This window comes from Saimiri boliviensis, chromosome 3 (assembly GCF_048565385.1).
Source record: "Saimiri boliviensis isolate mSaiBol1 chromosome 3, mSaiBol1.pri, whole genome shotgun sequence".
NCBI lineage: Eukaryota > Metazoa > Chordata > Mammalia > Primates > Cebidae > Saimiri > Saimiri boliviensis.
The window spans coordinates 167,370,035-167,382,474 of record NC_133451.1 but is presented as its reverse complement, the minus strand read 5'-3'; the positions used below and the strand labels follow the sequence as shown (position 1 = coordinate 167,382,474).

At 37.4% G+C, this 12,440-nt stretch overlaps 1 protein-coding gene across 4 annotated transcripts in view; it reads right to left on the bottom strand.

Annotated features, from left to right (window-relative positions):
• Positions 1-12,440, bottom strand: part of PRDM5 (PR/SET domain 5) — a 215,679-nt gene that overhangs the window by 115,486 nt on the left and 87,753 nt on the right. For all 4 annotated transcript variants that reach the window (XM_074396953.1, XM_074396954.1, XM_074396951.1 and 1 more), the window contains exon 4: positions 2,153-2,327. In XM_074396953.1, coding sequence (XP_074253054.1) covers positions 2,153-2,327 — 175 coding nt within the window. The remainder of the gene's footprint in view (positions 1-2,152; positions 2,328-12,440) is intronic.

Below are 12,440 nucleotides of genomic sequence, written 5' to 3'. Positions count from 1 at the left end.
AACAAGGAGAAAAATCAAACTGAGGCAAACTATATTGAATTACCAAGGGGAATCTCACATACATGTGAAAAAAGACCAAGGTCATAAAAACAGTGCTGATTACAGCTAGTATAGTGAATTAGGCTACACTGTCCCATACAGACTGCTGCATGTCTGACCAAATTTCTCAGTGTGCTATGTAAGTTACACATTTTTTTCTCATTATGAAATAAAATTAAATTTAGAAAATGTGGAAAATAAAAAACACCAATAATCCTGTCATGAGGAGACAACTGTCATAGTATTACTGGAAAGCCTGACTTGCCTTTAGTACATACATATTTTATGCGCAGTCTAAGAAGAGGTAAATTTAGGATTGTACTTTGTATACAATTTTATGTATTTTCCCATTTAACAGCTTCTTAAGTCAAATGTTGGTGTTTTTTAAAACTTGAAGTACCATAATTCATTTAACAAAACTATTCACTGTTAGACATTTGGGTGGCTTTCATCGTTTGTTTGGGTGAGTTTGTTTTTATTTAGTTTCTTTGCTTTTCTAAACAAGACCAAGAATTCTAAAATAAAAATAGCCACAGTACAAGTGCTTGGTTCAGATGTTTAAAAAAAAAATTGTTTAAGTTTCTGTTGATTCTTTATACAAAGATAATGAAAACTGGCATTTTAATAACTAAAGCAGAAAGCAGAGCACTAATAGATAAGTAGACGACTTCTTTTTAAATTAAAATAATGAACAAAATAACTTGCCCTGGGGGGTGACAGAAAAAATAAAATACAAAAACAAAACAAAACAAAAAGCACAGAATAATACAGAAATAATTTCCATCACCCTAAACTTGATATTCCAAACAGCATAATGCATATAACCCAGTCCTTATCTTCCCCTTAAATAACTCAACTAATGGTGACAGAATGTTGACAATTTCTCAGCTAAGAACATGCAGTTAGAACAGAAAATATATAGGAAAAGCATTATTACCACTTTGACTAATGAAACCAGTATCACTTCTGAGGTGGCTTTGCTACTCAAAATGGAAAAGCACTGTATAGTATCAGCCTGCTATGGTCTGAATGTTCGTGAATCCCCAAAATTCGTAAGTTAAAACTTAAAGCCCAGTGGGAATTGTATTAAGAGGTGGGGCCTTTAGGAGGTGATTAGGTTGTGATCACCTGTCCTCACGGATGGACCTAATGCCCTTGTAAAAGAAGCCCAAGACAGCTTGTTTGCCACTTCTGTCACATGAGGACACAGCTAGAAGGTGCTACCTAATTAGAAATGGGCCCTCACCTGACACCAGATCTGCTGGCACCTTGATAGACTTTCTAGGCTCCAGAAATGTGAGCAATAAATTTATGTTGCTTACCAAGTATCTAGCTAAAGTATTCTGTTATGACAGCCTGAAAGTATTAAGACAAGGCCTGTTAAAAAATGGGGATACCTATAGCATCATGCACATATCCCTTAAACTTCCCTTTGGAGTAAAACACAGCATAATAGCAACAAGGCCAATAATAACTGATTATTCCCAGGAAGTTAACAAGCAAGTGGCTGCAGTACTGACTGAGGAAGGTCTAACCTACGGTCATTGAAAGTTTTTGGTAACCAAACTAAGGCAGCTCAGCAATCCTCCAGGCTTCTGTGATCAGAACAGAAGGAGATGCCAAGAAACTGCAGGTTCCCAAAAGATCCCAAACCAGAGGGATCAATTCCCTTCGGATCCAGCAGGCTCTCTTGTGTACCTGACCTCCACACTCACCTTTTCCCATGTGCAGATGAGTAAGTAAAGTCTCAGAAAGTCAACAACTTGCCCAGTATTACAAGACTGATTAGTGGCAGAGCTAGGGCAAGACTACAAAAAATCCTCACTGCTTATGCCCCAGTGTGCCAGTGAGAGCAGTGAGAGCCAGGAGCTGCCCCAGCAGTGCACCCCTGCCTGTGGCCTAGGTAGTCCTTTGGGCACATCCATCACCCACCCCCAACATACTTTTCCTGCTCTAAGAAATATGAGCTCACCACAGGATACCCTCTGAGAGTAATTTTGACAAAAACTAACTTTATTTGAGAATGCCGTATTACAAGGCAACTAGAATTCAACCACAAAACTACATTTTTTCTACTTTTATTCTCCCAGATCACCAATTAAAGATGCAATACCTTTTCCGCCTGCTGTTAATTGTCTTCTAGAATTTTCAACTTCCCCTTCTGTGATGACTGTCGTAATTTGCTGTTCTTCCTCATCGGCCTCCATGTCACTATCCAGGTAGCCAATCAGAAGTTCCGTGTCTGTGTCTATATCTTCAACTGCCAAATAGAAAATGTTTTCTCCTTCCTGAAACAAATTTTTTTTCAAATGCTGAACCATTCATTTGTTTCTGATAGTAACTAAGAAATAATTTTAAGATAAATTAATGGAATACTATGTGCCCATGAAAAGTTACTACTTTTTAAAAAATATTTCTAGTTGATCTGGGTGCCGAAAAAGGTAGGTGACAATATTCAGTTACCTGGCAAATAAAGTACAAATACATGTGACAAAAAGATAGTGGCATTTACACATGTCAAATGAAATGTGGATAATTATGTCAAATTTTTTAAGTGAATTTTGCATCACTAATTGGCCTTATGCAAGTAACACTTTGTGGTGGCCTATAAATGCAGTTGACAAACAAAAGTGTCATTTACACACCCAGAGAGCAATGAGATATCATTGAGTTGCGTTATTACTAACACTAACACAAAACTGAACGAAAAAAAGCCTTTCCAGTTCTAACACAAGCCAGAGGAAGTGCAAATAAGTTCATTCCCTGAAAGAATGTACTAAAACCTGGTCCAGAAATAGAAAAAATACTAGACATCTGGGAAGTTCAAGGTGTTGACTGAGCCAATCATGTGTACCCCACCCTGCTGATCTCCCTAAATCCCACCAAAATGACAGACTCAAGAAGAAGAAGGAAAAAACAAGGTCCACCATCAACATATCAAGGTATTTTAGAAAGTCCTGGAAAACAGAAATCAGACATAGTCAAAAGTATAGATAACGAATGCAGAGGAAACCTCGACCAATAACAGACACAGAAGAGGAATGCTACAAAGAGCTTTCTTTCCAAGGAAACCCCAGAGAAACTTCCCACTTGGAATCAGCTGGTACAAAAGCCATGCTGGGCCTTGGGCCAATCACCAGGGAAGCCAGAACTGAAGCTGTAAAGCTGGCTGTCCCCAGGAGAAAGCACCCAGAATTGCTCTTTTACATAGTTGAGGATTTGTTCTTGGAGGGTTCCTAGTTTGGCCGCTGAGCATAAAGAAAAGCAAAACAGAGACTGAATTTATTGAACCTTCAGAGTGGGCAAAGGCAGGAAAGGACAAAGAAAATAAGCTCCACCAATGAATGCAATTCAATAAAGCACAGAGCACAGAACAAAGCCTTCTTTCCTTTGGCAATATTATAGCACTTATGTTAAAAATTAGGAGGAGGGAGACAAAGGGGAAGAAGTCAGAAGGAAAGGAAGAAGAGAGAGGGGAGAAAGGAGAGTGCATCTATCAATTTACGTCTATATGTAAACACAATTAGAACCTTCATAAAAAATTGAAAGACGGGCATCAAATTATTTATACAGTTACCATTTCAAGGATGGGAAAGGCACTGTATTCAACATTGTTTTAGTTTTGGAGGGTTGTTTTTTTTTTTTTTTTTAAATAACAAGCATAGACTACTTGGTAATTTTAAAACAATATATATTTGAAAATTTCATGGAAGGGACACAAATTATGATAATATTCATCCAATACTGTGGAAGAAAGGTTTGATTCAAAAGTTCAAAGCACTGAAGCAAATGTAACCATGAGGTACAGTTAATTTATAGACATTCCTACAACATCATGAACACTATTGCAAGTTTTTAAATTTTATATATCTAAAAACACTTAAAAAGTTATTTCTAATTAAGATCACTGAATAAACTTCTATACAATTGGTACTCTTAGTGCAACAAAACAAGCAAAAAATATATCAACACTAAGAAAAAGAAAGGTCTCTTTAACTCAAAAGCAGCATTTTCCAGGTCTTTATTAGATGAGTTCTTAATTGTCTGGGTAACCCACTCACCTAATAAAGACTTCAGAATGCAATCATAAATCTTGTGTTTATCTGATCAATATCCATGAAAGTTAATTGAACCGTCACCCTAGTATATTCATGATTGATTTTGTGATGGTTTTGATAACACCAAGAAAAGATAATAATTTTTAATTTTAAAACATAATATCATTAACTTAAACTATAATCCTAGGATGTCATATCTGTTTAGAGGCTCTGTTATAAAAGAAAATCTTTATATACCAGCTAATACTTTAATTTAATGAAAGTAATGGCAGCATTACAGGCTCCACAGGACCAATTACATGCTTTTTCTCTGCCAAAAATGTGATATAAAGAGGAATATAGTTACAGGTATTAATTCATTCTATTTATTTAATGGGGATGTCTGGATATCATTGTACATGTAATTCCAACCAGTGTGCAGACCAAGAGTCTCTTTCTTTTCATTTGCTACCCCAATACTATTAAGAAGTATCCTCTTAAATCATGTTCTTGCATATACTACACTGATTTTTAATTATCCTACAAATCCTGCAACTCTTCATCATGTTCTCCTCCTCCCTGCAAACATCAGATTGACAAGGCCTGTCACATTCATAATCTCTGGAGCCATTCTGTCCACCTGGAAGCTCATCCCAGGCCTAATCTCCTGCCCTTTGGCAGGAAGGATTTAGAGTTGCTACAGTTTGGGTGTTTGTGCCCACAAACCTCATGTTGAAATCTGGACCCCAATGTTAGAGGTGGGGCCTAATGGGAGGTGTTTGGGTCATGGGGACAGATCTCTCATACATGGCTTGGTGCCAACCTCAGTGTAATGAACGAGTTCTTCCTCTATTACTTCCCCAGAGAGCTGATTATTAGAAAGAGCCAGGCACCCTCCTCATCCCCTCCTTGAACACTACACATGTTGGTTTCACCTCACCTTCCACCATGAGTGGAAGGAGCCTGAAGCCATCACCAGAAGCAAATGCTGGCATCATACTTCAGTACAAGCCTACAGAACTGTGAGCCAAATAACCATTTTTTCTTTATATATTACCCAGTCTCAGGTATTCCACTGTAGCAATGTAAATAGACTAAGACAAGAGTGTTGCCCCAATGCTCTGGGACTCAATATCAGCTTCCTGTTGTCGTGTGATTGTTAGCCTAGCAATAACCTTGTGCTTCAGATTTGATCACTGGTTTAATATTCTGATCCTGAGATTAATTCTTTTTACTACATCTATCATTTCTGGTCATTAGGTTATTCCCTTGAGCACAGGACCTCCTGGACTCCTTGTATATGCACTTAAGGATTAGCCACCTTCCTGTGACTCTGCCTAGGGGCTGAGATCCTGCTTTTGATTCAGGAAACTGGCTCCAGGTGATTCCGTTAAAAACACTTAGAAATGTGTTCAACATCAAGGCCTGCTCAAAAGCAAATATTCCCCAGCCACCGGTTTTCAGAGAATTATAATTTGAATACAACATATTTACAGAATGAATGGTTTTATAATTGTTATTCCAATTGTTATGCATCTCTTGTATTACCGCCTATTGTTTTGAATTGTTTTGTCCTTTTTTAGCCTCATTTCATTTTGCTTTATTTTATTTGCACGTTGTTTTTGGCTGATTATTTCTACTGTGTACTGTTTGCAATATCAAAAAGTCACCACAGCCTAAAGGCCCAAGAATGTAAGTTGAAAACAGTCAAATGTCTAACAATTGGTTTTAAAAGATTTATCAAATGTAATTTTAATTTTTAAAAATGTATATAAATCAATATGCCCAAAAAAGGAAAGATATGTAAGCAAAGGTATTAATTGGGCTGTCTCTAATGGAGGAAATGGCGAGTATTTTGTATAGTCATCTTCTGCTACTTTACATTTTAAAATTTTTCTCTAATTAATTAATTCTTTTTTTTTTTTGAAACAGAGTTTCGCTCTGTCACCAGGCGCCAGGCTGGAGTGCAGTGGTGTGAGCTCGGCTCACCGCAACCTCTGCCTCCCAGGTTCCAGCAATTCTCTTGCCTCAGCCTCCCAAGTAGCTGGGACTACAGGCACACATCACCATGCCCCAGCTAATTTTTTTGTATTTTTAAGTAGGAATGGGGTTTCATCATGTTGGCCAGGATGGTCTTGATCTCGTGACCTTGTGATCCGCCCACCTCAGCCTCCCAAAGCACTGGGATTACAGGCGTGAGCCACTGTGCCTGGCCCATTCATTTATTTTATGTATTACTTTTGTAGTTAAAGATAACAATGGATAATTAATGAACTATGTTCCTTGATACCAGGAAGCAGTACTACATGATGACCAAAGAGAGCAGGGCTTTGGGCTGCTCAGGGTTCAAAGTCTCACTCTAGATTGACTTGCTATGTGACTGAGCAAACAGCTTAATCTTCTAAACCACCAGTTTCCTCATCTGTAAAATGGAGAAAATAGTAGTGCCTATCTCGTAGAATGGCTGTGAAGATTAAAGATGGTAAGATCTGCAAATCTAGCAAGGTGCCCTACATGTGGAAAGCATTCATGAGTGATAGCTACTATCATTACTATTTAACAAAAACTTGAATGCCAGTGGTTCACATACTCATTTTGTTCCCAAAGTCTGTTTCAACCAAACTGTCACACAAAGTTGCTTTCACCATGTTGCTTTTGATTACATTTTGTTTGACCAAAATGGTCTCAGCCAAAATACAATCCAGGTCTACTGTCTGCCTAGCAGAGCTCTGAAATGCTCTGCCCTGGATCTCCTGTTGTCATGCTCTGGATCCCCTGTTAGCATGCTAATGTGTTGCTCTGGTTTGGGCTCAACTCCACTTAAGATTTCCTAAAAACAGTATTCACTAGGTCCACCTCCTTCACCATCTTCAGGTCCAGATCAGGATTCTCAACATTTAGGATGACTCCAGCGGCTTACCAAGTGAACTCCCATAATCTGAATTTTCCCGTCATTCTCTTATCCCCAGTCTCCTTCAAATATACCTGTTCTTTTTCCATCCAACTAGTACACTTCTCAGAAAACACTGAGCTAATTCCTACCTTGGAACAACTGTAAACATGCCACTTGGCTTCCTTGCTATGACTCTTCCATGTCCTCTGAAACACAGATCACTTTCATTCTCCTTCAAGAAACTTTCTCTAATCTACTAAATTCATGCTGAAACTTTTAATTAGGAGTTCTCTATATTAATTGCCTTCACTTCAATTGTTACCATTTACTTCTGTGGTTTTTGACACTTAATTCATGTGGTCAATTAATTCTAATATGTGTTGCTTTCAACTCCCCAAAAGATGATTTTCTCAAGTGGACAAGAATTATCAAGTACAAGCTAGTATCATGATAGTTGTTTGGTATTTTTAAAATAACAGATTCTAAATACTTGTGTTAGAAGAAAATCGACACATTAATAAAAAGCTTACTTGACTTTTCTTTTATTTATTTACAGCTGGGAGGCTATTAAAATAATCCAGGTCATAGATAGTGGTGTCTCAGTGGAGTCTGTAGCGGTGAGTAGTAGAGACAGTGGGAAGGTAATCATTATGAACATGCTTTGAAGGGAAAGCAGATGACACTTCCTGATAGATTGTATACGGAGTGTGAGAGAGGAAGGGTCAAAGATGAGTCCAAGGTGATGAAGTTTTCCCTGAAGCATTCACAGATGTTGCTGTACTTAATGATTCTTCTTACAGATTTTAAACAAAACACTGATAATTTTGCTTTAAATTTCTCTCTCTACTGTATGTATAAATATAATTTCATGTGGACCTTCACTAAGGTACTCTAGAATATTAGTCAATTCAGTCATTTACTATCCTTCAACAAATCTACAAAGTAAGTCATTCATAATCCCCAACCAAAAAAAAATTATTTTAGATGATAAATTGACTTGAGAAGCTCTTCCTTTGGGCAACAAATGCATTTTGATAAGAAAAGAAGAAAGTAGAATTTTGCTTCTTGGAACAGAGCTGAAAAACAATAGCAGTGGTTTCGACTGCATCAGATTGATCATTTTGGTAACATCATATAATATAGAATTAAGGTTGCTGGCAAACACGCATACAAAAGTTTCTCCAAATATGATGGTTGTCAAGGTTTTCAAAACAAACTTTTGTAATAAAGATAAACAAATCCAGAAAAAAGAGGCAATAACCTGGCTAGGATGTTTCAGTAGAAACATCAGGGGTAGTGCCATGTGGTGTGGCCACTACTGTCCATTCTCTAGGGGCAGGGGCACCACCACCAAACTTCTTATGCATCAAAATCATCATTTCTAAATCCAGAAAGTTTAGAAGCGTAGTCATATAAACACAGTGATATTCAAATAACATTTTAACTGTCATAAGTTTTGAACGGTTAACTTTATATAAATGGTCTTAAACAACACTGTAAGAAAATAACTACTATCATCAGTATCTCACCCCACACTAGTAACCTAATTCTTAGATTCCCAAGGTATCTCAGCATACCGGGTGGGGAGTTCTATCACAAAAAATCAATTTGTGGGTAATAGAATCCCAGCTTCTATGCCAGGGGCTAATACCAAGGCCTGAGGGAAAGCACTGGAGAAGCCAGCCAGATGGTAGGCTTTGGAACCAGATTAGGGATCAGTACTGCTCTGGCACTTTATGGCTATGCTGGCATATTTCTTATCCCTATGGGCTTCAATGTCCTCACTGTAAAATAGAAAATACAATGCCCCTAGATTTATTAATGCTTTGGACTGGACTCTACTGCTAATTTCTGATATGTGGCTAAGAACACCTAGAAGAAATAACAGTATCCCTTGTTTATATAGCACTTTGTAGTTTCTAGTTTTTCGTGCACTTTAGCTCATCTTACCTTCATGGAACCCTTGGAGATATGGATGGAAATGTTCAGTATGCTGGATATATACTGGCTTGAGAGTCAGACAGACTTTAATTTGTATCCTGGTATATGACTTATTAGTTACAGATCTTTAGGCGAGGTTATCTTAACTTCTCTTAGTCTAGGTTTCCTCACCTATAAAATGGGGTCAGTAGTATCTACTTCAAAGAATATTTTGAGTATTAAATAAGATGGAATATGTAAGGTACACCTGGCATAAAGAAAATGGTTAGCATCAAGGTCTGTCTCCAATAGGAACTTCTCCAAAGAAGCCCCTCCAACATGCCTACATTTTACATATGGGAAAACTGAGGCTCAGAGATGAAAAATAAAATGTCCAGATCCCACAAATAGTAAATTCTGGAGCCAATCTTGAACCTAAGGCCAGAACTAGCATCATGAGAACTAAAATAATCACGTCAGGAATGAAAAAGAATTAGTTATGGAATTACGCAACTATAATTTTGACTTCACTAGATAAAATGTTTTCCAAATGAGCCTAAAATAATCCAATGCATTTAAGGGCTGAAGGGATTTTGGCCCCATGTAATTTTTGATTCTTTCTCTTTACTTCAGTAACTTACAGTATTATTATTATTTTTTTTGGTCAACCAGTGGGCTCAAAACATCTAGTTTACAATGTTTTGTAAACTAGACTCCTCAGTCTCAGGCACAGAAGCAGCTTACATTCCACTGCCTAGCTATATCTGATATTAATATATTCTTAGAGTACCTTACAGGTGGTATATGGCAGGAAGAACACTTAATCAAGACTATCTTCTGGCTTTGGCTTGGTCACTCTGAGGCTCTGTCACCTGGGGAAGCCTCTTATCATCGGAAATTTTATTTTATCTGTAAAAGGATGGAGTTGGACTTTATAATCTCATGCCTTCTAGAGCTAGATACAATTACAAGTGAAATAAACTCATCTTTAGGAGAGTCTAGCTAATGAATTTAAAAGGAAAAGTATATATACAGGCTGATCTGATTACTGCTTTCCCTCTCAGACCTCACCCTACTAAAACAAAGCATAGCATGGAATTAAGAGAAATACTTAACTAGTATCCCTATGAAAAGTTGGAATATACAACCTTGTAAGGTTGAGAGGCCCATTCTACAAAATTACATAAAGTAAGATAAGCCATGCTTTAATAAGATTTTATCAATGTGACTACTTCTGTATTGTGGTAATGGTTAGGACCAAATGAACTCAAGATGCCTTCCAGTCTAATTATTTCTGCTTCTATCACTACACAGAAACATTTACTCCTAGATATCTAGGAGATACAACTAATTTTCAAATTCCCTATCACCCTTCCACATCAGGCATTATGTGCACACCTCAGCTTTCTCTGATAATTTGCCCTTTGTCTCTTCTCAAGTGCCATGCCCCACTAGGATAAATCTATCCTAATGAACTCATACATCTGAGGTTCAGTTCTGCTGTTTCAAAACAGTAAAAGTTTCTTGTTTCATAAGGAAATACTAGTCCTCACTGTGTGCAAATAAATATAACTCCAGGAGAGGCCATGGGTAATTTGGTATTTCAGCTGTATCTGTATGTCGCTTAACTCAGTTTTTGTTTTACTTGCTAGCAGGCTGCTATCCACATGTGGACACTATAAGAAAAGCCATGATTGTGAAATTGGCAAAGGCACAATTCATTGTATTTAAAAGGTAGTAAATTGTGAAAATCCACACTATCCAGCTAACATGACTAATGGGTAATCCATGCAAAAGGAAGTAATCTTCAAAACAATGCAAGGGCTTACAAATGAACAATTTATACCAGTGTGGAGGAAAAAAAGTCTCTGAACTGCTATTCAGTAATCAATAGAAGTAAAAGACAGGTGATGAAGATGCAAAAAAGAAAACAGAATGAAATAGTAAGGATTTCATATTTAATATCCTCTCACATAAGTCTTCTTTACTATACTCCTGAATTAGTCTTAACCTGCATATCAATATTTCTATAGGGCTCAATCTATGACACTGACATTGAGAAAAAAATCATTTCCACATTAAAATTCACAAAATGTATCTCTAATAAAATAATAAAATCTTTAAAAGTCTTTAAATTAAGACATAACTGGCTGGGTGTGGTGGCTCACACCTGTAATTCCAGCACCATGGAGGCCAAGGCAGGTGGATCACCTGAGGTCAGGAGTTTGAGACCAGTCTACCCAACATGGCAAAATCCCATCTCTACTAAACACACAAACATACCCACACACACACGCATTAGCTGGGTATGGTGATGGGTGCCTGTAATCCCAGCTACTCAGGAGGCTGAGACTGGAGAATCATTTGAATCCGGGAGGTGGAGGTTGCAGTGAGCCAAGATTGTGCCACTGCATTCCTGCCTGGGTGATAAGAGCAAAACTCCATCTCAAAAACAAATAATAAATAAAAATAAAAATAAGATATAAATGTTAATAGACCATAGGATTCCTATTTGTTCACTCTCCTCCCAGTAAGAGGACTGTCCCAACTTGCCAGGTAAGTCAGAAAGCTTCCTTTGGGGAGTGGGTATACCTGATGAGTTTGGCCAGGTGACTTGCACTAACTGATGAAATGTGAACAGGAGCAAAGTGAACCACATCCAAGTGGAAGCTTTAAATGTCATCATGTTTTTGGCCGCTGCTCTCTTTCCCCTCTGCCAGTAGAACACATGTCCCTGATAAGGGCTGTATCTTCAGATGCCATGTGGAGCCAAGCTGTGGACAGAGTCATAGCCTCTGGCAGCCCATACTTTTGTCAGCAAGTAATAAACCTCTGTTGCTATAAACCACTGAGAGTGTAGAGCTGTTTGTTGGAGCAGTCTTCTGAGCAAAAATGGAATGAAGCAAAATAATATTATTAAAAATTATTTTATTTGAAAATAAGAAGCAAACAACTTCAAATAAAAAATAATGTGAGGCAGAAAATGACAGATGTATTTAAACAAAGAAAAGGGCAGGATACCTCGATTTCATGTTTGGAGTGCATTAATCAGGTCCTATAAGAAAAATGAAGTTTCAAACAACTGCAAATAAAATCCTGTTTACTAATCATAGCTTATAATCAGCCATACAGTGAAGAAACAGTTTAATATGATTCCTAAAGACAGAGTACTGTATTAAACAAAAACTCAAGTCTATAAGTAAAGAATATCAATCACAAATTACTAACATACATGAGTATGTATACACATATCTCTCTCTGAGGGGTTCAAGCAGAGATAGTAATGTTTGAACCATCTCATGACACACAATCTGTATTGTGGAGAAAAGCATCAACAGAAAAGAAGATAAAATAAACATAAAAAGCTACTTTTTCTTGTGACATGAGCTTTGGAAGCAGTGGCTTTTGAAAGAAAAATATATATACTTCACCTTTTATTTAAAAATAAATTATCAATATTGATAAACCATGAAAGTGTAGGATCAGATAGCGTTGCGGAGGAGAGGGCAGCCATTTTATACACAAATGATCAGATGGCAGACATGTTCTTA